General features: G+C 40.5%; 1 protein-coding gene across 4 annotated transcripts; it reads left to right on the forward strand.

Annotated features, from left to right (window-relative positions):
- The first annotated feature begins 290 nt into the window (after positions 1-290).
- Positions 291-24,097, forward strand: slain2 (SLAIN motif family, member 2). Of its 4 annotated transcripts, none has more exons than XM_005478851.4 (9): positions 291-1,039; positions 5,263-5,405; positions 13,529-13,696; positions 13,783-13,956; positions 14,048-14,401; positions 15,166-15,315; positions 16,453-16,536; positions 19,094-19,313; positions 20,841-24,097. In XM_005478851.4, exons 1-9 carry the CDS (start codon positions 555-557, stop codon positions 20,902-20,904), a joined length of 1,842 nt encoding a protein of 613 aa, XP_005478908.1. In that variant the 5' UTR covers positions 291-554; the 3' UTR covers positions 20,905-24,097. The 4 variants fall into 4 exon arrangements, with proteins under 4 accessions (XP_005478908.1, XP_005478907.1, XP_005478909.1 ...); XM_005478850.4 differs by having other exon boundaries at positions 292-1,039; positions 16,450-16,536; XM_005478852.4 differs by lacking the exon at positions 16,453-16,536 and adding an exon at positions 18,651-18,689 and having other exon boundaries at positions 292-1,039.
- Positions 24,098-25,532: the final 1,435 nt, after the last annotated feature.

Genomic DNA, 25,532 nt, shown 5'->3' on the forward strand with positions numbered 1-25,532 from the left:
AGCAGGCCTAAAAAGCGATCTACATCTGATCAGCAAGTTAATTTTTTCAGAATTATTAGATTTTTGAACTCCGTATCCCAGTAGTTATAAATGTATAAGACTGTACCCAGGCGGTTAGTTGTAAATATGTAGTAAATCACAAATAAACATCCAAAATCCTGCGTTTAGGAGTTCATTCATATGTTACAATGTGGTTTCTGTAGCCAAATTTTCGATCCATATCTATAACGGTGTAGTTATATGTGCACGCGCAAATAGGTGTTGGTTACGTGGTCGCTCCCGATATACAACGTGGTGACGTGTGTTCTCCGCCGCCTGTTGGTCTTTCACAGTTGGTGACGAGTATTATGAAAATGGCCTCAACCCGACCCGTGAGCACGAATAACCGGAGAAGATGACGACGCTGAGCTTTTCAAGTCGGTTGAACACCAAAGTGTCTTCTTTGAACACCCATATAGCAGTGAAGTAAACAAAAACAAAGGGACTCTCGGCGAAGAAACGCCTAAAAATACCCCCGACCACCGCATATTTTCGTAGGGCTGAGAGGAGCCACTATGGAGGATATCAACTCTAATATCAACGCGGACTTGGAGGTGCGGAAGCTCCAGGACTTGGTGAAGAAACTCGAACAACAAAACGAGCAGCTCCGGAGCAGGTCTACGATGTTGTCTTCGTCCGGACCGATGTCAGGGAACCACAGACCCCTGAGCGCCGGATACGACTCGTCGTCCCTGTCAGCAGGGATGGCAGCCGGTCTGGCCGGCTTCCCTGGGGTGGGGTTCGCTGGAACGGGCGGCTACGGTGGGCTGTTGGAGAACAACCGCTGTTTAAACCCCAGACTTTCTTATGACGGCATCAGTTTCAGGAGGGCGTATGAGGGTGAGGGGGCATCTGCTGCCACCTCTTTATCGAGTATGAACTCACTTTATTCAGACACTAGCAGGGGCTTCACGGATGAAGGGGAAACCTCAATCCTAGATGAAGTGGAAATCTTAGATCTGGAAGACATGGACTGTCTAAACGAAGACGAGGACAGCTGGTGAGTCAAAGCTTGTCTTGGGAGGTAACTTGCCTGCTCGGCCGTGTTTTTGTCTTCGGGGCTGGGTGACAGCTTTAAATGCCTGGTCACAGCTGCTATGCACATTAGCTGCCACCACAAACGCCTGGCATGAACAATCATTTCAGTAGCTTGTCTGAAATCTGAAGTCATCCCGACTGAAGGAGCCTTATTGTGGATTACTGACTGCAGGATGTTGTTTGGCAAGTCATATGGGCGATCCCAAGGCACTTCTGTGACTGTCTGAATATAAAAGACAGGCTTTGTCTTACAGTCGTTGTCAGACCGCTCTCCATTCTTTCCGTGCTTAGAGTTTGTTCATTAGTTTCAGAGATAGATCAGCAGGCCTGTGGCAATAGGCTCTCAGCTGACTGGGGTTTGAAATCATCAGTTCCTTGGTGTTGTGATGTGACAGATTGCTTGGCTTGTCGTGTCAGTGTTGTACGGTAAAAAAATCAAAGTTGTTTTCCTGCCCAGCAGCCATGTGGGAGAGGTAGCCATGGTTATATTCCTCTTCTGAAATCCCTTTAGCACAGCAGTTGGCACACAGCTACAAGTGCTCTGCAGCACCAAGTGAGAGATGTGAAATGGGACAGTTATCTCATCATCATGGAGAAATAAACGTTATGCCAGGGTCCTAGAGATGATTACAAGAATTGCATTAACAGGGGTTATAAACGGAAACTGTTAATCTTATACACAAGAGAGTGTCTTGTGTATAAAATTAGCATTAGGCAAGGGTTGTAGCAGTTCCCTCAAACCAAGGTGTTGTGCATGTCTTGATGTTTTGTCATTAAAGGGACAAACAAAAAAGGGAAAATGTTTTTACCACAGGCCAGATCATTAGATTGTGATTGCATCATGAACAAAAAGCAAGCTTCATTAGTCTGATGTATTTCCTGTAACCTCTAAGATCTTTACATGTACTTTTTGTAATTTCCCCCCAAAATAGAGATATCAGGGGTTAGTATTTTAAAAGTGAGTGTATTTATACAATTTTAGTTGAAATTTGCTTTTTAAATTTTTATATTTCTCTTTAGATGCACCTATTGCTAATCCACCAGTTGTAATTAGGTCTTTCTAATAGTATTCATTTTAAAGCCAGACTTGGAATGCATAAAACTGATATTCATACAAGCTAAAAAAAAGCAACAAAACCAACTATTCTATTTTAGGCCATTACAGCCAAGTTTGACAAGGAATCCATGTTTCTTTGAAAGTAGTTGCCCTTGAAGAGATACCAAATCATACAAGAGGTTGTATTACACTGCAAAAATGTAATTAACGTGAAACTTTTTGGATTGTAACATTACAGGCTAAAAATCTTTAAAAAAATATGACTTTCACTGTACTCACCAGACAGTGACAGCAACACTTTAACATTTACAGTAGAGGAAGATAGAACTAATACAATATTGTTGTTCTGCTTGTTAACTCCTATGTATTTCAATATAATTTCCCGCTAGATTGTGCCCATGCAATTTAACCAAGCACTGCACATTTCTGCCCTTAAATGGCTTTAGAAAAGAAGTGCAGCCCGTCAAACTCCAGACTAAATTGGATTTGACTGTTTTTGTACTTCCAAGACCATCATTGTTGACTGGATGAGAATATAATGATGGCCCTTTTCTTCAGGAAATGGTTATCTATCTTATTAGGACGGGCTTATATGCATTGCTTCTGCTATGGTAATGATATTGTAGTAGGCAACACGAGGGCGTAACTCTTAATGCGTCTTAATAGCAGTTTTTAAAAGCTGCTACAATCAGGGCATATCATCTGTTTTGAAGTTGAACATGCGCCAAGTGCTCTTACATTTTTAGAACACTCCTAACACAGACACTGTTTCTTCAAGGGAGGATAAACGTGAATCCTGTTAATCAGTTTGCATTTTTTGTAATTATTATTTGAGCTAACTCAGCTTTTACTGTCTTGCTTGCAGCTGCATGCCCATGCCAGCTACTGAGCCCTCGGCATCAGACTACTTGCAGACATTGCTTGCTCATGCCCAGCCAAGCTAGTCTCATTATGCCCTGGCTGTTTGTCCATCCTCTGGATTAGATTGATATCTGGGATTAGCCTATAGTGCCTAGCTTTTGCCAGCTCCTGTCACAGACTCCTGTAATCCCATGAATTAGCATCAGAGTGGATTTAAAAAGGCTGCCTGCTCCTGCAGCACTCGGCCTATCAATAGATGCCCGTTGCGCTCCTGTTTCTGCATGCGCATGACACATATCATTGTTTCAGATGTAGTTTTACATTGCACTGTACCACATGTGAATGGCTGTCATTGTGTTGATAAACAATGACAATGTGCAGTGCCGATTTAAGGCCGGTATTTCTCTGCTCTTGCTTTGCCTGTAATGTTTCTGCTTTCATCTTGAAAGGCTTCCTCAATGGCTGCAACAGTGCTGACAGCTGCTGACTCAGATTTCTCCTCTGAGTGGAAACTCAACTCTTCTCTTCTCTTCTCTTCTCTTCTCTTCTCTTCTCTTCTCTTCTCTTCTCTTCTCTTCTCTTCATAAACATTTGTATTGCTTTTATAAATGGGGAACACAATTAAATTCAATTTTGATGAGTGAAAACATGTTTAGACTGTTAGAAGTTGAAACCATATAAATTTTGCAGCCACTGAAAGTGCCACAGTCACAATTCATTTGCTCCAATGCACTTTTTGACCTCATCTTAATATGGAAATGAGGCGAGGCTGATAGCTTATCAGCTATCTCAGGTAAAGCTGTATGTACTTCAGTGTTATTTCTTTTCCAATGATCTTGTTAGGTTAGCTTATTTAGGCATGTTCTATACTTTTGCAATCAAAAGTAACATAAATTTTGTCATTTTTCAGTTCAGCAACTTAATGAAGCCTTAGTTCTCTGTCTATGACTGTATTTCTTGCTGTTATGGATTCAAACATCAAAATGACATCACAAATGTTATTTGTAAGCAGAAATTATGTCGTGGTAAACAAATGTCTTTCTTTACATTCAGTAAAGCTGTAGTTAACTCAGTGTGTCACATGTGTGTAGAAATGGTGGGTGTAGCCACCATGACATCATCCAGTGGTTCTGGACTCTGCATTTTGAAGATTCATTGTTAGTGTTTTGGCTGCTCCTATTTTGGTTTTTGCAGCCAGAAGTTACCATATGTGGACATAGGATGCAGCGCTAAGTTATGAGCTAATGCCAGATAGATTTGTTAGCAAGCTGCAAAAACTTGTATGGGTGCAGTGAATGGAAACAGATACCTGGTAACTGGTGCCAGGTAATGGTCTAAAAAAAATACCAGAATTTTATTCATCAAAACTGGAGCCTAAACTTCTAAGCACCTAGCAGTCACTGACCAGCTCCAGTGGCCTGTCAACACCTCTCACCCAAAGCAGTCACACACCCCAAAAAAACCCCAAACATTTTTGTACCAGGCTATAAATATGGTTTTTAATGCTGCTGAACATTTTAACACTAGAACGTGTGGGAATTGACCAATTAAAGAGCTACTTTTTTAGGCACTTTAACTTAATCTTCTAGCTCTGGAGGTTGCTCGGGTAAAATTATCTGCCTGCAGCATCAACTTTAGAAAACAAAAAAAAATTCCCACATTTTGTTTTTCGCTGGCTTGTCAGTTTGCATATGAGGTGTCATTGTGTCTCTCTGTTCAGTTTGGTGTGTGCACTTGGTTCTGCAGAGCAACTAGGTGTGTGAGTGTGAAGTGATTTTCAGGCTGTATTTTCCCTGCAAGCCTTGAGTTTAACTTGAAGCCATATTAAAAGTGTTTGACTATTTAAATGAGTACATATGATTAAGTATTGATATTTATGGTCTTTTCAGATTTTTTTTTTTCTTTAAGACTGTTCATTCTTAAAATTTCTTAAAACTCAACACATGCAACATAAATAAAAGGGTATTTACTATATTTTTAGGGGCTCAAGATTTTAAATATTTATGTCTGAAATAAATTAGCATTAAGACAAATGCCGCACAAGATTTTTTTCTTTTATTTTCACTAAGAAAGCATAAATTCCTTCCTGCCTCTCCACATCATCCACTAAAAGGCAGCACTTTGTAATAAAACCAGGTCCAAATTAGCAGCTTGTTATCCTTTCAATAACATTTCATTTTCAAGCTGTTGAGTCACATCATATATGAGGTGTGATCTGTCGGTCATTATTAGAGGAGAAAAATAACTTGCTGTTGATATTTTTTTAGGTTATATGAGGCAAAGCTGAACAGTCCCCTGCAAAAAGCCTTGAGTCCTATCGTGTGGTGCCGCCAAGCTCTGGACAATCCGAGTCCCGAGATGGAATCAGCCAAGCGCTCCCTCATCCACAGACTGGACCTCACCATGTCAGGTAAACAGGAGCATAGTTGTAATTGTTTGAACTGTAATTACAATACCAATGCACTTAATTTATCTTTCTTTTGGTATGTTAGAGGTCAGAAACAAATAATATGTGTACCAGACTATGTTATCTGGATCATTGGGCTTCTCTATTAGTGTCTGTATTGAGATATGTTCATTTGTGTCCACAATTGTCTGGCTGGCCTTCGAACAAACATGATACATTCGAGCTGAAGAGAACCAAAAAGCCATCTATGCAGAATGTGCTTTCTTACTTTTTTCCAATCACTGAACCAGCTCTTCTGCTAGTGCTTGCATCTGTTTTTTGGGTTGCTGATTTATGTTAAAAATAGGGATGGGAATCAAGAACCGGTTCTTGTAGAGAACCAGTTCCCAGTAGTTCAATTCCTTGGAATTGTTGGTCTGCCTGTTTATTGATGCCGCTTATTGGTTTCACTTACACTTGTGCTACAATTAGCTGATTTCAGTTCATGTGTTGGAAGAGGAATGTAGTAACTCAGTCTGCACTCCACAGCGTTCATATGGATATTTAAAATAGTGTTCTGTGTAACATTTGTAATATATTACTTTTTTTTGAGTAATGACCCCAATGACCCCAACAGGGGAAATGCATCCAGCATTCAGGAACATTTGACCACACAGCATGCAATTCATTTACATGAATGTAATGTCTTTGATGTACTGCTTAGCGATGATGGTGACTCTCAAAGCCGAGCTAATGAAAACCCAATGAGAATCAATAAGGAATCAAACTGATGTGATATCGATAATGCAATCGGAATCGTTAAATTCTTATCAATTCCCGTCCCTAGTTAAGAGGCTGTTATACTTTCAGTCTGTTTGGATCCATATGTTTTGCTATCAAAGGGTGAACGCGAGGCTCTGACAGTAGGGTAGCTGACATCCACATGCCTTCTAGTTTTGGCACTTGAGGATGTGCATGCAGACAGCTGTGGACACTGCAGTTGCGTAGTCCTTTTTATATTTTCTTTCCAAGACTGCTCAGAGTCTGCAAGAAGGGTGTATATGTAGTTGGCGCATTGTAGTATAGTGCCTCGATGGGGATAAAGGCACACTGTGGTCCACATGGAGCCTTGCATTCACAGTCTCTTGACAAAATTTACACCACTAGGAGTCTGCCTTTCATGTGGATTTCTACTCGGCTGTTGAAATCTTCAGCTGCACTGGTCCACTAGTGAGCATAATGACCTGGCTGTGCCTTATGTGTATGTCATTTCTTATATGTACTCATAAACTATGGGTGTTACAACTTAAGGAAAAGAAAATCACTATATTGTTACTTGTATAGGAATAAAAGAAGTTGAAATGGAAAACAAAGCAATGGATTTGATTTCTGCAGAATATCTCATTTCCAACTATCAAAGGATCTCCCTTTCTGTCAGAAAATAGGAACTGAGCTCCTCAGTTAATAAATCACTGCAATGCTGATAAAGACCAACTTGCTTGCACACTTGTGTCTCCAACGAGGTTACAAAAATAAAGAAGTGCATCATTAACCAAAACAACACCAAAGTGTACTGCACAGTAGCAGTCGTGTCCTTACTTTTGGTTTTGGTTGCAACGGTGACAGTGTCGAGCATACGCTGCTAAATGATCTAGATTTATATCATTTGGTCGGAGAGAAAATTCTTCTTCTTTTTCTATTTAAAAACGACAGGGTTATTATTTTCTGCTTATTTTGCTGGCAGATTGTATGAGGAGCTGTTGTGCCCTGGGACCTGCAAAATATTTATTATTTTGTGTCACGTGATAGTGCCTAATTGCTTTGGGGATATAGGATATTTACTTATTTATATTTACATCTGTGATTTTTTTTTTTTTTTTTGTATTTTCATTTTGCTGCTTTTGCAGCACTTTCTTCTCAAACAGCAGCACCGACAATCCTAAACTGATCCATACTGAGTGGCCTGAGCTAACCAGCAGTATATCAGTCTCTGATCCCCGAGTGTATGGATTCAATGAATGAACTGCAGCCTCACTTTACATACATAAAGTCAGATTTTTTTCATGTTGGGGTTTAAATAGTTTAGTTGTTTGTGAGACTACGTAAAATAAGGCGAGACAGACTTATTGTTATAACTATACGTGGAGCAATCGTGCTGACATTTGCAGTCACTCTCCAAAGGCCACTTCTTATAGTGACGAAAAACCCTGAAAAACCAACTTTTATGTTCTGATTTTAACCACATTATATCACCCAGAGTTAACTAATTTCTTATGCCTGTGGAGTTTTTGATTTCACTAATTATATTTAACCTTTCAATGAGGAGAACAGGCCTCTATTCCTGAAAGTTAAACTAAGAGGCGAGTCATTTCCATTTTGACTGTGGTATGCTCATGTGATAGTTGGATCATGTTGAGCAACAGTCCAGTGAAGGTTGTCACTGGGGTCAGTGGGATTCTTTCTGCTGTTGTGAAAGAAACACCTGGTCACACAGTTCTTCCCTCATCTGGGGATAGGGAAACTTGTTTATATGAATATTGTTGCACGGAGTAGTTATGTGTTGGACTGTCTTCTTAAGTAATGATAAATCAGATCAGAGTGAGGCTTGTGTAATATAGCTTATTGCTCTTTATTGACTCTTTATACCAGCTACTATGGGCTGGACTATGTGACCTTTTGTTGAACATTGCTCTTAGCCTTACCTCACCTTCCCTTGAGAAACCTCTTGCCTTACCAAACTAGTTGCTAATTATGGCCAATTCTACTAACATTTCTCTTAATAATCCTCACTGAATGGCTCAATTCTGGAATCTTTTTATACTCCTAAAAACTGATCTTTGGGAACACAGTGATTTACTGCAGTACGTTAGGAGAGAATTGACCTCACTTTTGTATTTAAGTCATTAAACTCACACAATCTGTTAAATCCATGAAACCTTAATCTGGAAGTTATCTTACTGTCCGTTTGTCCGCCCCCATTGTTCCACTACTGGAGTCTGACCCACAGTTTGAGAAACACTGATTTAGGGAGTGGCGCTTACTTGTGGTGATATCATCGATGTAGGTGTGGCACGATAACGTCATCCTAAAAATACCCCCCTTGTCGCTAATAGCATCTGCCCCACCTCATTCATTCCTCAGATGGCACTGGTGGAAAGTGAAAGTGCACTATGGGGAGACTTATGATTCACTGACTGAAGTGGTTAAGACATTCAGATCTAATGAATTAAACACCAATATTGTGATTTTTAATAAAATATTTAGAAATTTTTCTGAAATTTTTCATGTAAATGTCAAAAGACGACTTATCAGGTTACATAGTATCTCAGTGTCTGACCCAGACTCTCTATTAAAGCGAGGATCAGCATCAAGCAGTCAGTGTACATGCATTTACTTTCTACATCTCATCTTTTTACTTCTACGAAAACTTAAATAACATGATGAATTAGGAAGTCAGGTTGTATACCATCTGTGGGGAAACTGCTTATCCGCTCAGTGAACACTTTCCTGATTAGTTTATTGGCTCAGTCTCTAGTTGCAGGTTTTATTGAATTCAATGCAATGTTCATTTTGTAAACTGTGGTCTTAGTTTTCAAAATACTAAGTTTATGATGGCAAACTTGCTCAGCTGTACAACATAGCTATGTTCAAATTTGATTTATATTGTTGTAATATAAAAATTCTTCACAGTGAAGTCAAAGTGAGAGTTAAATAATACCATTAAAACGGTCTAATGCAGCTGTTGGTTGCAGTCAGCATCTGTCTTTTTGGGAAGACTGCACTGGAGTCTTTGGTTAAACTCCCATAATCCTTCTCTCTGCATAGCCAGAGAGCTACGCAAACACAGGACCATGAATTTGGCTTTAAGCGCTACATTCTGAGAGCATTTGTGTCTGTGAGAGTCACCAGACAGGGCTTTATGGCTCTGGGCTGAATTCTTTTTCATATCCGACCTCTAACAGGAGCATGGAAATGCTGTTGCTATGGAATCACCAAATAAACTCTTCACTTGCGGCAGATTGTTATCAAAAGTGTGTGAAGATTTCACATCTGTCTAAGCATTGTGCCATCTTCTGGAATAAGTGCATATTCAGATATTTTAAATATGACCTTCTGTGTAAGGAGTGACCCAAGCCTTTTGTATGCGCACACCCTGTTAAAATCTTCTCCGGAGATGACGTGTCCCAGTTATATAACTTAAAACAGGGAGGAAACTCCTGGGAGACATCTCCTTGAGTTGACTATACTAGTCAGACAGCACAACTTTATTCATACCAGACAGTTCAGATATGCAGTGGAACCACTTTGTTATTAGTGCTGTACAATTAAACAAAGCTTATTTCCTTTGCACTGCTTTGACAGCTGTTTCACAGAGTATGTAAAAGACCCAGGAGGTCCCAACCACAGTCACATGGCTGACCTGCCCTGTTTTCAGCTCTGACTTTTGCACAGTTGTTGCACCTCCTTCTTGCATGTCTCTGCCAGTTTTATCCCCTTTCTTCTCTGGTGTATTTATCCCTAGCATACAATAGTTTTTCTATTTGCTTGTCTCTTGGATGTGCTTACAGCTCCGTGCTGCTGCTTTAAACCATTCATTCTTTTATTTTATTTTTGTATCAAATGGCCTCAGTGAAAGGTTGGTCTTCTCTTTCCCTCCCCCTTTAAGACCTTAAGCAGTCTGTTGTGTGCCGCCTCATTTAGTTTTATTTTTGCCTGTGGAAGCTGGCCTGAAGTTTCCACAGACTGGCGCAGCACAATTTCATATCACAGTAAATGGAAATGACATCAGTCACAGTGGGCAGAAAGAACATTTCCTTTTCTTTCTACTGACTTGTTTCAGTACACGAAGGTGTCAAGGACACTCTATTTTTATTGGTCCCTGTGCTACTGATCCCATCAGATTGGTCTCATTCTACTGACAGTGTGTTGCTAGGATTGCTGTGATAGGCCAGGTTACCTAACCACATCTAAATCCTCTGAAACCTGAATTGGCCCTTTGAGCTGTAGCACCATTGTGATTTTTAGCTTAGACCCAATACAGACTAAACTATGTCAAGCTCTTCTGCTGTGTTGTACACAAACAGGCAGAATTGTTTTTTAAAAGTTGATGATCAACTTAAATGAAAATTTTACCAGGTGTGAGGCTTAGCCTGACTTAGAAGTGATATTGAAAGAATGACTTCTTTCCCATTATGAGATACAAATTGGGCATTTCAAGCATACTGTAATATAACAAACTAATGTGGATCCTGATATCCTTCTAAAATCAAGTTATAATACTTACAGAAACTAAAAGTAGATATGAAAAAACATTAATAAAAATAAAAACTACACAGAAAGTAATTAGAACAATATGGTGTACTTAGTTTTAATTCTTAAATTTAATCAAATTTGCCAGCAGAAACAGTTTGAGGAGGCTTTGACGTTTACTGAGATTGGGATGTCTGTGTAACTGTTACCCTGAAAATACACCAGCTCCAACATAGCCATCAGAACTAATTGCACCCACTCAGGACAGTGTTTGCAGTTCTGCCAAATGACCCACGGTGCATTTCAAAAGCTCAAAATGGTGCCTGGTCTATTTTTAACGGAAGCCACATCAAGTTGCACAGCGCAGAAGAGGAGGGGAGGAAGTCGGATACAGGATCGGTACAGAAAATTTGGTCATTTATTTTCAAAATAAAAGGCATTTTACTGGCATTTTACAGCTTCTAAAACAGTGAGATCTGAAGCTCTGTGAAGGACAGAACGAGACTTCATCTGAGACACGATGTCACACATGCCCGCTCATGGTCAAATATCAAGTGTGGTATAGTGAACCTCTTGAATTTTGTCTTTTTCAAATATGTATCCATATTTAAATTCTAAAAAAATACTAAAAGTAACACTAAAAGTATTTTCAAAACAAAATCAAATTTAAATATAGGTTAGATAAAGGAGCGGAACCATTATGGAAACTGAATTTGAACTGAAAACAAAGCACTGATATATATATTTTTAAAAACTATTTAAAAAAAACAAAACAAAGACTTGCAGCACTGTTCTGGATCCAGTAACCACTGTTTATGATTTTACTGTAAGCAGTCACAGAAATATGCCGTTATATCAACTTGCTTGTGATGTAAACACAGTGGAGCTTTACAGAACATGCAGCTTAGTATTTACTCTTTCATTTACCATTTCACCAGGTGAACTCTTTAAATCTGTTGACCTCATTGTTCTTTTCTGGAAAACAAAGCGTCTTTTGGTTAAGTGAGTGCAGCATTTCTGACTAAACATGTTCCAACGTTGTTGGCATTCCAGAGGATCTGATCCATGTGGATGGCAGCAGAGGAGACATGATGGCGTTTTCTAAATAATGCAGGAGGACAGAGTGCAGATCACGAGGTGGAACAGGAGAACGTGAAAGGAGCGATGTGGAAAGAGCAGAGAGTTGATCTTAAAAGGCTTGCTCACCACAGAGCAATGTAAACACATCCAGTAAGAGAGATTAAAACAGAGTGATGATGGGTAAATGAACAAACTCGAGAGACGTTAACCATCTAAACCAATCAGAGTATCACTGTGACAGAGTGTCCAGAGTCTGATATCATGATTCAGACCAGCGACTTTGGACTGGAGCCTGTGACTGCTGCTTTGCTGGGTTTAACAGAGAATTGTATTGTGCTCTGTGCGTATATGGACTGAATGGTTTGCATTGTTAAGCGTTTGTCCCAGCTAATGATGTAGGAAGTCTCCATCAGGCCCACACTCAGCATACATTATAAGAGACTCAATCAGATTGAAAGCTCTGCAATGTGCAGGCATAGATGTGCCGGCTCCGAGCAGACACTCCTGACGTTTATAGTCAAATAATCAGAAGGCCAACATGCTTCGTCAGGGCTTTTAAGGGGTTACAGCGTATAGATGGTGATACATCAATGAGCAGATTAAACAATGAACGACAAGGTTTGATCCCAAATTTCTGTGAGTTGGATTTTAGACTTTCTCTAAACTTTTATTCCTCTAAAAGTTGTGATTCTTGGTAGAAACTATAAGATTGATAGCTGCAATTTTGTTTTTATAAGCAGGTAATTTATGAAGTTGGGGAAACAAAAATCCCCCTTCAGCAGGTATGCAGGGATGTTTATGTGATCGATGGTGATGAATATTTTGTTGTTTTGTTGTTTTTTATTCTCTCTTTAGCATAAAAAACCAAATATTTTCATTATAGTCTTTCAGCAATTCTTCATCTTTGAACATTCAGCCAACACAAACTTTATATTGCACAACAGAAATGCATTTGCCACTGACCTGGTGGTCGCCTCCTCATTTGTTGAAAGGTTCAAAAGCAGTTGACAAGGCTGATATTGGCCATGACCGTGTTTTGGTTGACAGGTATTGTAGGATGAAGTGCAGATTTTATGATATCCTCTGAATGACAGAACCATTACTGAAGAACAGAGGCTGACTAGCTGGTCCCAGTAAAGAGAATATTATGGATTATTCATTGAGAATAGTCTTTCTTTTTCACCTATTAATGTTGTATACTTACCAGAAGAAATAGTGGTAAAATATGTTAAAAATAAGAAATCATATCACCTCAATAGTGATAAAATTGCTCAGGACACGCATATTAATATTCATAGTTGTCTAGGACAAATATACAAGTACATAATATAGTGAAAATCTAATAGTTTGGTGCGTTTGCTGTATTTCTCTTTCACATTTTCTTAGTGGTCAACTTTTAAAACAATAAAAACAACAAAAATAAATAGTTTAGTGGCTAATATTTGCCAGGTTCTAAATCTGCTTGTGCAAAGTATATAAAACATTTATTTGCTGACTTGTATAGATAATATAATAAAATGTCAAAATCAAAATAAAGGAACTGATGACAGAATAATTATATAAATATACCAATAAAGGTATAAAATATTGCAAGTAAATGTAATATATGATATAATTCTGTATTTTGATTTAATACCTGTACTTTCCCGCTTGAAAGTTTCATAGATGTTAATGAATGAGAGGACGTGAAACTGCTTAACAACTCCACCACATGTAGACAGCATGGATTTTGTAACATGAAAACTTTATTGACAAGTCTTTCTGAGTCTCTCATGTGATGCTGTCTGACATTGTAGTTCTGCTTTTTGCCTCTGCAGCCAATAAGCGCCGGAGCTTGTATGGAAGCCCATACAACCAGCAGAGTTATGGAAGTCCTTATAGCACAAATGCAGCCAACAGCCCTTACAGCAGTGGCTTCAACTCCCCCTCCTCAACCCCCAGCAGAGTGCCCATCGTGCGACAGCAGCTAATGCCCAGTAACGCAAGTATGAGTCTCTCCATAGTTCACTGTCTGTTTCAGGATATCTGTTTAGTTTATCTCTAAAACATTCACAAATGATTTCCTCACCAGTTCATCAGAGAAACTCTGCAGCAGAGAGGAATCCTCCTGCAGTTAGTCCGCAGTCATCAGTTGACAGCGAGCTGAGCACGTCAGAAATGGATGAGGACTCAGTGGGATCCTCAACGACCTACAAACTCAATGATGTCACTGATGTCCAGATATTGGCACGCATGCAGGAAGAGAGTATGTATCCGTCATCCACAGCTTTATTCTTCAATTTTGTGCAATTATATATATATATTTTTTTTTTACACCACATTTTTTTTTCCAACAGGCTTGAGACAGGAATACGCTGCAACAGCATCCAGACGGAGCTCGGGTTCATCCTGCCACTCACTGCGGCGCAGCACTTTCAGTGACCAGGAGCTAGACGCTCATAGTCTGGAGGACGACGAGGAGGCGGTGCACCCGGCCTTTCACCTGCCCTCCAACCGTTTCAGCCCCTCCCCTCGCCACTCTCCCCGTGCATCCCCGAGAAACTCTCCCCGCTCGCGCTCGCCTGCTCGTTCCATCGACTATAGCCACAGCCGGGGTTCTCCTCAGCCCATCATCAGCCGTCTGCAGCAGCCTCGTCACTCGCTGCAGAGCCACGGGCATGACCTTCAGACTAATGTGGTGAAAAATGAAGGTAAGCAGTGGAACATATGAACAAGTTGCATGTTTCAGTTACTCCAGTGTTTCCCACATTAGGTTTTATTTTCATCACAAGTAATGTGTTTATAATCAGATGGATTTTAAAGTCAGAGAGCAGCAAGGAAGCTGGGGATGGTTGTCCTTACTTTGTGATCTCAGTGAGATGGAGGTTTTGAACGACTGCTGTCACCAGAGGCACCAGTCGGTGGACACTGGACAAAAAATCTAAACAGCTGTTTATCAAAGACCGTCACAGCAGCGACTTGGCCAACAAGCCAGCCCCCCAAAAATGACTGACTTTTCAGACCGACATGTAGCTAAAAAATGAGGCAAACTCAGAAGTGCCCAAAATGTGGTTTCTTTTTAGCTGACCCGCAGCCTACTTGCTCTGTAAAAATTAAACACTATTGTCTGAGTAGCGAATTTCAAGGTTTTCACTGGATCCTTGTCTGTAGCAGCCGTTAGCCAGTGAGCATATCAATGAGTTTGGCATTCGGATCCATGTTTTACTCGTTACCCCTGGTTTCAACACACCAAAATGCCAGCATCCATTATTTTATATACAGTCTATGGGAAAAAATAACAAGAGACAGAAAGGGTAAGGGTGATTGTCCACAACTTAATCACATGGATAAGTATGTTACCAAATATGCTTAAACTAATACATGTAGGAGTACACCGGCTAGTAAAAGTTTATGTGTGGGAAACAGTGATTTGAGTTGACGCTGATTTTGATTCTGGCCTGTGCTACTGTTGTAGAAAAACTGCGCCGAAGTCTTCCTAATCTTACACGCTCCTCGGTGGCAGCGGCAGTTCAGGCCCCAGAGCCCGTGAAGAACAGTCGCAGCTGTGAGTCCAACCTGCAAGTGCCAAACGGCGGCTCTCCCCGACACCAGAGCCAATCTGCCAGTGAGTACTGTAACAGCCACGGAGAGCATCACTTTTTAAGCCTTTTAGTTTGAATGCAAAATATTATTTATTAAATTGAAGCTTTAGACCGTCAGATTCATTACTGAAGTAACTTTTTGTTAGATCGATATTTGTTTTGCTCTCCAAGCGCAGTGACATGACAGGCTGTGTAATCTCATGTTAGCTTTTGTGTGAGCGTTAATCCTTCTGGCTGCACCTGTGGTGTAGGGACTGCACTGCTTTGTAGTGACATGGCTTTGGTGTTTGGGGATCCTCTTTTGTCTTTGATCTTTTTTCCTTGTAATATGTTTAACACACACAAACACACACACACATCCTTCCTCTTATTGTCTTGGCATAACTTTCACTTCAAAGAAAAGCACTCATCCTGCAGAATAAAAGCATGATGCCAGAAACACTGACAATCCAGAGCGACTCGGGGGATCTGTGACACAAACATTGTTTTGCATTTCTTGTCCAATGGTTTTATGGTCTCTTTTAAGAGCTTAGAAATCCTCCTCTGCGAGTTAAGACTATCCATTTGATATAATCCTGTAATGGGAGATAAAGGTAATGGTTTAGTCCTTAATCCAGAAACTGTAATCTCTCCTCTGTTACTAGAGGCAGATGGAGGGGTCAAAGAGCAAGTTTCAGCGGGTTAATCATGTGGTAGCTGCCTCTTTCTTGCCTTAACCAGCTCCTAGTGTGGAAGGATGGTGTATTTATGTGCTCCCTATGCATACATACAGAGCAGCTATTCAGTTTTTACCTCAGTCTTTATACATTTATCTGTAGTGACTGGTTTGTGTTTTTCTGAGCTTTGGCTGTACTGGACATGGGCACCTCTGCTGCCTCTATCACTGGCTTCTCTTCCCTGTAAAGCATGTGTAAACCATACACTCCTTTTCTCTGTCTGTGCTGGGATTGGTTGTTAAACCTGTCAGAGGCAGAGGGCACTTTGCTCTGATAGTCCTGCTCCTCCTTCACTATCTCAGCGTGTGTGCTTGGAGAGCCCTCTAGTGTCCTCAACCTGCACCTCAGGCTCAAATGGCCTCTAGTGCCAAAATAGCCCCTCTTTCTCCATGAATTCTGTGACAGATTGAAGTCTAGTGCTGACATGTCTCTGTTTTCCAGCAGCACCTCAGCTCCCGAAATACTTGACCCCTTCTCGCACCTCACTGAAACCCAAACAGCAGCTCCAAAGCCCCACTGCCCTACGAGGTAACAGCTGAAGGCTGTGAGACTGCTCTCTCACACAGACAAATGCACAATTTATGACAACATAAAAGTCAGCTGAAGGTACAGATGACTGATGAGTTGTAATGATGGGTTGTTATGTTTATGGAGCGGAAATGAAAGTGAGGGAAGTTGCCAGCTCGTCATTTGAAGTGCTGAGAATGTGAAGCAACGCTGAGCAGACGCTGAATTTTAGCCTTTTATTTTTGTTGCTTTCTTTGCAAGAGGTTTAATAAGAGGTAACCATGGAGTACGTTTGTTGTCAGAGATGAAGATGATCTTGTGACCTGCACAGGTGTGCAACAATACAGTAGCAAAGAATTTAAGAAATGTGTGAATGTGTATTTGCTTTTGGTTGTGGTAATACTTTCTTTCTGTAAACAATCATGCATGACACGGTCAGTGTCGTCTCAGGTAGGTAACACCTTAGAATAGCCATTGCTAATAAATAGTAACCTGATAGTTAATTAGACTTCAGTTATGTTTTTTTATGATTTGACAGTTAGATCATAATAAAAATGATTGTAAATAAACATTGTGCATTTATAATATTTGTGATCTTGATAGCTGTTGGAAAGTTGCCGCTGATGTTCAAAATACTTGTTTTGTATAAATGGATGCACAGGTGACACTGGGAAAAATCCAAAGGCTGGAGAGCGTTCACTGTTTCATTCACTGTTTAGTTTTCTTCTCTCTTGCTCTTTACCTGTTTGATGCCACACATACAAGACACCTGATGGCAAGTTCAACATAGCCAGGCTTTCTTTGCGATAGCTGGCTTGACACAACGTAAAATCTCAGTCAGAGGTGGCGGGTATCACGAGGTATCACGATGGACGTTATATACTTTCTCTGCTAATCCAGGCGTTCTGCTTCAGGCTCAGCATAAAAAGGGATCGAAGCATCTTTTCACTCTTGGATGCAGATCTATAAAATCTAAAACCCCCCAAAATATAATAAGAAAAAGCAACAACGTTCCTGAAAATCCTCTGAAATCTTGTGAATACATTAGTCAATACATATCTATTTTACTGCTCAATGTTGCCATGAGTGTGCACGTTAGAGCCCTGAAACTTTAAACATGATACACATTATAGGTTACTCTGTATGTCTGGGCATAGCGCTGTCCTGTAGCCTCATAAAGTTCCCGTAGATTGTGGGCAGGTCAAAGTGAAATAAATGTTATTGATTGAGTATTCTCTGTTGATAAATTGCCAACAAACAGGCCGATGAGTTTTCTCATGTGTTCTCTGTTAGCTACAACCTCAGCAGTGTACAAAACGATTTGGCAGCAGATTGGGACCGAGCATAAATACAATATTACATTTTCTCTCACCAACTGAATGCATGCAGTACACAGTTTGTCGTGCTGTAACTTTACTGCACAGCTTCCTTTTGTGATATTAGTAAGCCTATCAACTTGCCTGTATGAAATATAAGTCTAGAGAATCTGTATTTTACTTGCTTTAAGTGAAAAAAATCAATGAAAATCCATCCTGATGATTTTTAAAGAGAAGATCTGAACATGAACCTACTCCAGACCAGGTTATGTGCCTAGCCTAAGTTGCCATGGTGACCTAGCCAGGTAAAAAGAGAGCCACCTTCATGACACAGCTCACTAACCCATTAATCTCGCTTTGTTGTGCACTTCCTCCCAGAGATGCTGGCAGCTTTCACTAAATAGCAGGAATGAGAAGGGCAATGACTAAGGAAGCAATTAAAACAAAACATTTGGTTGTCATTAACAAATACATAATAAAGTACATCACATCGTTAAAGGTGGCCCCAAAGAGGTTTTAGTTATCCCAGCAGAAAACCCTCTCCTACGTCAAGTGTTGCAATTTTAATAATTTTTCTTACTGTATATTTAGGTGGGTTTTATTTAGTCAGAGGATTTTTCTTTATAGAAAATTTAAAAATAGAGGAAACTGCATAGATTTCTGTCAAATAAGATGACAGACTCATTGCCTTTATCATGTGTGGTGTCAGCCCCAAGGGCTCATTTTAAGCAAAACGCCCCATTACGCTGCATGGTCAGCACCTTCCTCCCTCCCTGCTCTGAAATAAGGCCTGTCTCTGTTGTCTTCGTCTTTGTCTAGTCCCACTCTCCTGTTGCTTTGGAGAAGAAGGTGATTTCAGTGAGTATTCACTGAGAGCTTCCACCTTTTTAAATATCGTGATTGTGGTTTCCACGCCGTGGCCGTATCGATGTTGTGTTGTTGGTTTTTAGTAGCAGAGTTTGCTCTGTGTGTTTGTATCATCTCATTCTGTCAATGCATCCAAAATCATAGCCGGCAGCTGTGCTAGTTAACCTTTCCGTTCATTTATTTATGTTTTTGAACTTATGTAGAAGTTTGTGAATTTGGAATGGATGTTGTTAGTAAAAGCCTGCATACTGTACGTCTCAGATTTTTATACCGGCATCATATTTAAATTAACCTCACACCATCGTGGTTTTGATCATTACTTCATTATATAGATACTGTGTATGAAAGCAGTCCAGCACAATCCACTTACACCTGACTTTTCTGCCCGTTTCCAGTCCCATCTCCCAGTAAACTACGGACTCCTGCCACCCCATCACCACTAGCCTTGCGGCAACCGGTAAAGGCCACATCTACCCCCAATTCTGCCACCTCCACCCCCACCCGCTCCCTAGCTCCTCCGCGCAGTGGCCTGCCCCGACCTAGTGCTTCTACAGGAGGAGGAGGAAGCGGCGGGATCCCTCTGCCTCGCAGCAAACTGGCCCAACCAGTGCGCAGGTATGTACAGACACATTGTCCTTATTGTGCACTTCTCTGTCTGATTAAAGAGGACGGTAACACTTTATAATAAGGGCGTAATTCCCCTGTAATTAAATTGAATTTCAATGGAATTAATTTTAAATTACAATCTAACTATATTTACCTACAAATACTTGAAGTAAGGTACAGTAGAATAAAGCGGTAGCAAGTCAGAAATAATTATACTTTAATTTAACCTCCTTTATTCTAGTGTGCCTACCTTTAAGTATAGCTAGGTAAATATGATTACACTGTAATTTCACATAAAATACATTGAAGTTCCATCTAATTACAGGGGAATTACTCATAGTCGTGCAGCAGGTTATAAAGTGTTACCAGGCGGGCGTATTGTGCTTATATATATATTTTCGGTCTTATGTGTACACCAGTGATGTTTCTGGCTTAAAATTGACCAGTCTAAAATCAAGACAACAGTCAAAGCTGAGCACAACAGACTAACAGACAACGTTAAACACTGTCTGTAATTACATTCCTCAACAATCAAATCATAACTTAAACGTTGCTGAAATTTTTAGTTGCTGTCACATAATGTTACACCAACAGTCTTATTGTATTTCCTGAGTGTAGCAGCAGCAGCAGCATTCTTCCCTTCCAGGTTTAAATAGCTGGCTGGTTATTTTACTTTGACAGAGAAAGAGAGAGAGAAATGCTGGTGGAGCCGCAGCTCCAGCTAGTGGTGAGTGGTTGTAGAATCTCCATCCACCACTAGCTCTTTTAATGTCTTTTGATTCCACTGTTCTTACAAATTTGTACAGTTTTACTGTCATCGCCTGTCTTTTAACTTCTATAATTCAATATCTGCGTTTTGTGTATTGCTTTGTGGTGGTTCAGGTTTGGGGGTACACTGTCATAGGACAGGAGGGGGGTACACCCTAGACAATCACATGTCTATCACAGGGCAAACACACTAGATTCACACTTGTGGCCAAAGCTGCATCTCTTTGCCTGTGCGAGGAAGCACGAGTACCTCCAGGCAAACGCTGGCGGATTCGAACCCAGGACCTTCCTGCTGGAGTGCGACAGCGCTAACAATCATGCGGCGAAATGCACTTTTTTGTTCATTCTTATTGGTTTAATATGCAGACATTCAGTTTCTTAGTGGTTGTAGGAGGAGACATCACATCACCCCATCTGTGTCTTTTCTCCACTGGTTCTGTTCAGAATTCATTTTAAGATTTTACTGACTGGCTGTTCCAGACTCGAGACTTAAATCTAAATTTGACCGCATAACTTTGGAGCAACCTGGCTGGGAGTGCAATGCTCGCAGAATTAATGACCGACTTTAAATCAGTCCTTAAAACATATTTTTATGTGATTCTATTAGAGTTTGGTTGATGTGTTTCAGCTGTTTTGTTTATTATCTATTTTGACTGCTTTAATGTGTCTGTGATATTTATTTTGAATTGTTTTCTGTCTTGTATCTCTTTATTTTTATTATTATTGTTGGCTGTTACAGAAATGCATTTTCCTTGCTTGCCTTTTCAGGTCTCTTCCTGGTCCGCGGACTTACAGCGGCGGTGGTGAGAACTGGAGAGAAGGTTGTTACTAAGGCGGGCCACCAGGGGGCTCTCCAGTCAAAACTATCAACAAAAGGAAGAAGATATTTCAACATGGCACTTTATCTACCTAGATAACTCTTATAGTTCAGAAAGACCAAGCCCCAAAAAATACATTTGATTAAGAGTTTTAAAAAAAAAGGGAGAGGACAGAGTCCACATTGTGTCAAAGAGGACCTCTCATTGTGTCTCTCTGTGGGGACTGGCTCTGGAGGGGTCAGGCATGTAGTGCAGACAGCCCAGAAGATGCCAAAGAAACCAGCCCGACTCCAGCGCCCCCATCAGAGGACACGTCACCTGCCTTTGGTTCAACTGCAGTCATCCGTGAGACTGTCCATATCTCCACATGCCCAGCTTTCCTCCCTCCCCCTCCTCCTCGTCCTCCTCCCCCCCGTTCTTCTTTCACCTCCCTCAGGTTGAAATGTTTCCACGCATTTCTCTCTTTATGCTCTGTGTTTAACAGATGTCGGTGAGCGATCTCTATGATGATGCTGTGCAGGTGAACTGTCCCGTAACGTTAGAGAATTGTTGATGTCTTGAAACAGTGAAAGCACCTCTTGTGTGGGTTTGACATTTAAGAATCTTTCCTCTTTGTAAAATCAGCCAGAATGTATGCACAAGTTTGTTTTGGAAAATTATTTATTCAAAATTATTTAAGAAGTGTACATCCAAACATCCATATCAGTATTTTGTTTTAAAATTTCATTTGTTTAAAATGTACGTTTTGAACCTCAACTGCAAAGCTAACTTTCCAAAGCCTTTTTTTTGTTTGTTTGTTTTTGTTTTTAAAGTGTCAAACCGGGTAATTAAAGACATCCCGGCCAAAGCCTCAGTTCTGACTTGTACCACAGTTTGCCAAGATTATACTTTTCCATTTAAGTGCTTAAAGTGGTCTGTTCAAGAACAGGGGCCAGTCTCACAAAGACGACTCAGATCTAAAACCGTGTGTAAAAGATGGATTTATCCACTGGACGAGTAGGTGGAGTGCTAAGCTGACAGCTAACGCTAGCATTCATAAACTGCACCGGTACAGCTCACAGATATACCTGCTGCTCAGTGGGGAGGAACAGAGTAATTCAACACTAGAATTTTAAAATGCACTAAAGCTACAAACAGCAGGTAGGTTCAGTTCAATAACTCCGATTAGCAAATGTGCAGTCTGCTCCACGTGCCTGTGTCAGGATTCAACACCCATATTTTAATTTAGTTTAAATTAGTGAGTTAAAGAGGGGGGGAGAGACCCCAGGAAACTAAAACTAAGCTGTAGCTGTTTGTGCAACTTTATGCGTAAAACAAACAAACAAAACAAATAAAAAACAAACAAAAAAACATGGTTGACCAAAGTGCTTTCCAAGATGGCAAAAAAAAAAAATTAAATTAAATTTCAAAAAATACCAAAACACATATTAAATAAAATTAAAGATAACAATAAAACATGGAAAACAGAAATAAAACAGACTAATTAAAAAAAACGTGCTGGTTATTTTAAAACAGGAGTCTCTAGTGAGTGGCAACTCGGTGAGCTGCAATTTTTGGTACTTTGTTTCCCAGCCCAGCGGCTTTCTGCTTGGCGACATAAAACAGTTTGTCCTGGACTATTTTTAAACAAGAAGCAACGACTAATTCTGGTTGAACATCGTAAATATCATTTTATCAGCAGTGTCGCTGAGTGAAAACGTAATTTGAAGTTAGCCCTGGAGAATGGTGACGCTTTTGACCTAAAGGTACTTTTTTGTAAAAAAAATTTTTAAAGTGGTTCAAAACCATAAAAATGAACTAAAGCTGTCAGCAGCAGCAGAAGAAGAAAGAATCGTTATAACTTTATGTCCACATTGCCTTTGAATTATGTTTAAGAGCTCAATCTGGGCCATTCTGTACTTTTGTGCAGTACGATTTTGCACCACAAGATGGTGCAGTGACTCATCGTAACTTTTCCTAAACCTGACTGATCATTAGGGGGAACACATGCGTAAATGCTGTTTAAAAATGGAACAAAAACCTCAGTGTGCTGCCCCCTGTTGGTGAAAGTTATAATTAAATTATGCAGATAACTACAAAAAGTACCTTTAAATAAAACTCAGTGTTTCTTTTTGTGAAATTCAGACTAGATTACACATTGGTGACTTGGGCTTTTGTTTATCTTACCTGCAGACGATAGCAGGCATTTCGTTTATAATTGTTCATAATAGTCCTCTTTCCGCTGCAGGACGAAACTTCAATTTGGGATCCGCTCTGAGCTACTGAATTGTGCTTTTAATAAAAACACAGCACTTCGTGTAAGCACTTAAAGTTAAAAGCCCTTTCATTTGGGGCTTTTATCACTGGACCTGAGCTGCTAATTGACTCTGTTGCAGAAATATGGCAGTCAAAGAGCACATTTTAGACCCTCGCACACTGGAGTCTCAGATCTCTTTGTGAAACTGGCCCCAGGTTAACATTAGCTCTGAGTTTTTACTGATGTCTGATTTAAAAAAAAAATGTTGAGAAAAAAAGCCTGAAAGAGCTGTTTTGTCCCCGTTCACCCATTCAGCCAATGAAAACAAGGAAACTTTGATATTGTTTATCAAATCCCCATAAGAGATGTATCAGTGTGTATCATTCATACCATGAAAAAAAAGGAATATGATGAAAATCTGTCTTGAATACGTTTTCGGTTTTGACTGGCTTTTACCTCTTATGCTATGAGAATGAATCAAAAGGCATGCCAGTGTTCGGGAAGCTGTACCGGTGATTGATGTGGTGGGTGTTCTTAAACTAGTGCCTATAATTTAAAGTTTGAACATCATTTTGTTCGTATGTTTTCTCTTTTTTTTTCTTGGTGCCAGTTTTTGGTTTTGCCAACATTGTTTGCAATTTTGCATCTGTTTGCTTGATTGATTTGCTTGTTGCCTGTTTGTTTTTTTAAAATAGAATCAACACATTTATAATTGCTTTAAAAAAAAATGTTTTAAACGCGCCTTTGTATTTATATCTAATTACTCACTCTGTAAATGAAACTATTTATTAAAGAGAGAGGTGCCTCTGTTAAAGCTCAGATTCAGTGGGAAGCTGTAGGACGAATGTTGCAAAAAGACATACCACACCTTTTGTGTGACAGGTTTTGTTATTGAAATTTTTTTTATATCCACAAACATGACATTCGGTTTCCCTGTGTAAAGTCACATTTCAAATAAAAACTCAAAAATATTCTTATATGTAGCTTTTCCTTTTTCTTGTTTGCAGTTTTGCTAATTTGGAACTATAAAACCGTTTGTAAACACCAACTGCACAAACTGCACATTGTTGAGTTCGTACAGATTTAAGAGCAGTTTCTTTTTCTTTTTTTTTTTTGCCTGTCCCATTTGGTTCTTTAGCCGTCAGAATTGTTGTCTGAAGACCAACAAGGATACCAAATGGATTTATTTTGCCAAATGGATCATCATGGCATTGCCGTATTGGTCCATTTGATCAAACTTTGTTGTTATTATTTACTTTATTTTCAGTTGTTACAGATGGGACAGACATGACGGGGGGATAGGAAAGGGAGAAAGAAAGAGAGGAAGGAAAAGAAAAACAGAAGGGAAAAGGGACAGTGAGAAAGGGCACTTACAAAGACAAAGAAAAAAAAAATCTCCTGGATCACCTGTTGAGAGAAAAAGAAGAGAAAACAAGCAAAAAAAACAAAGCAACATACTAAACACAACACCATCACGTTAATCTAGCTAAGTGTGAACAGCAGTAAGTACTAAATATTGAAAGTTGTTGTGCAGCACGCAGGACAGACAGCGCACAATGTGCTTTGAAGTAGCAGCTAAGAAAGGTGTAGTTTATGTCTACGAACAGTGAACACCCGTGTGCACACCTGTGTGGATCAGCGCGCTTGTATACAAAAGGTTTCCCCATGTAACGGTCTGCTAGAGGGTGTGGAGGGCCATAGCCCCGTCCCCCAGGGCATGAAGCAGGCATGGAGGAGATCCAGGCTCCAGACATCCAGAGGCCCCAGAGTGCGAGAGCCCAAGGAGTACCACCGGAGGGGCATCCGTGCCACCCTCCTGGGAAGGGCTGAGGAGATCCCCAGACGAGGGGTCACCCAGTAGCCAGGGAGCAGAAGCCAGAGGGGGCCGCACCGGCGTGCCCGCCGGCTCTGCCGGCAGCCAGCTGTGCCAGAGTGAACCGAGTTGCAGGCCCCGAGGCCCCCTTTGCCCCGGAAGAGGCCTGACCGAGCGACAGGCACCAGGCCCCGCCAAGTAGCCACCGGGAGTGAGCTGGTGCATACCTGAGCGCCCAGCCCCGGACACCAAGAACCACCAATGCACCAACCCCTGAGGGCATCAGTTACCGGCAGGGAGTGTGGTGAGGGGAGATAGGCCTCCACACTTTGGAGGGCCTGGGAGTTCCCAGGGAGGTGGAGTCTAAGACCCGACCAAGAGCAGTTTCTTAAACCACATGTATACTGAGCAGACACTTTAGAGTATCTAGAAAATAAATAAAGTGACTGTGGAGGCAGTGAACTCATCGTCATGTTCAAGAAACCACTTCTGCGATATGGCATGTTATCCGGCGGGGAGCAGCCATCTGAAGATGGTTCACTGTGGTCAGTAACAGTGCTCAGGTAGGCTGTGGTGTTTAAACGATACTTAGC

This window comes from Oreochromis niloticus, linkage group LG23 (assembly GCF_001858045.2).
Source record: "Oreochromis niloticus isolate F11D_XX linkage group LG23, O_niloticus_UMD_NMBU, whole genome shotgun sequence".
Taxonomy (NCBI): Eukaryota; Metazoa; Chordata; class Actinopteri; order Cichliformes; family Cichlidae; genus Oreochromis; species Oreochromis niloticus.

Coding starts and splice junctions, on each gene's coding strand:
- slain2 (XM_005478850.4), top strand. CDS start 555: ATGGAGGATATCAACTCTAATATCAACGCGGACTTGGAGGTGCGGAAG. Junction 5,406..13,528: donor ACTGGACCTCACCATGTCAG/GTAAACAGGAGC, acceptor TTGCCTCTGCAG/CCAATAAGCGCCGGAGCTTG. Junction 16,537..19,093: donor AAGCCCCACTGCCCTACGAG/GTAACAGCTGAA, acceptor GCCCGTTTCCAG/TCCCATCTCCCAGTAAACTA.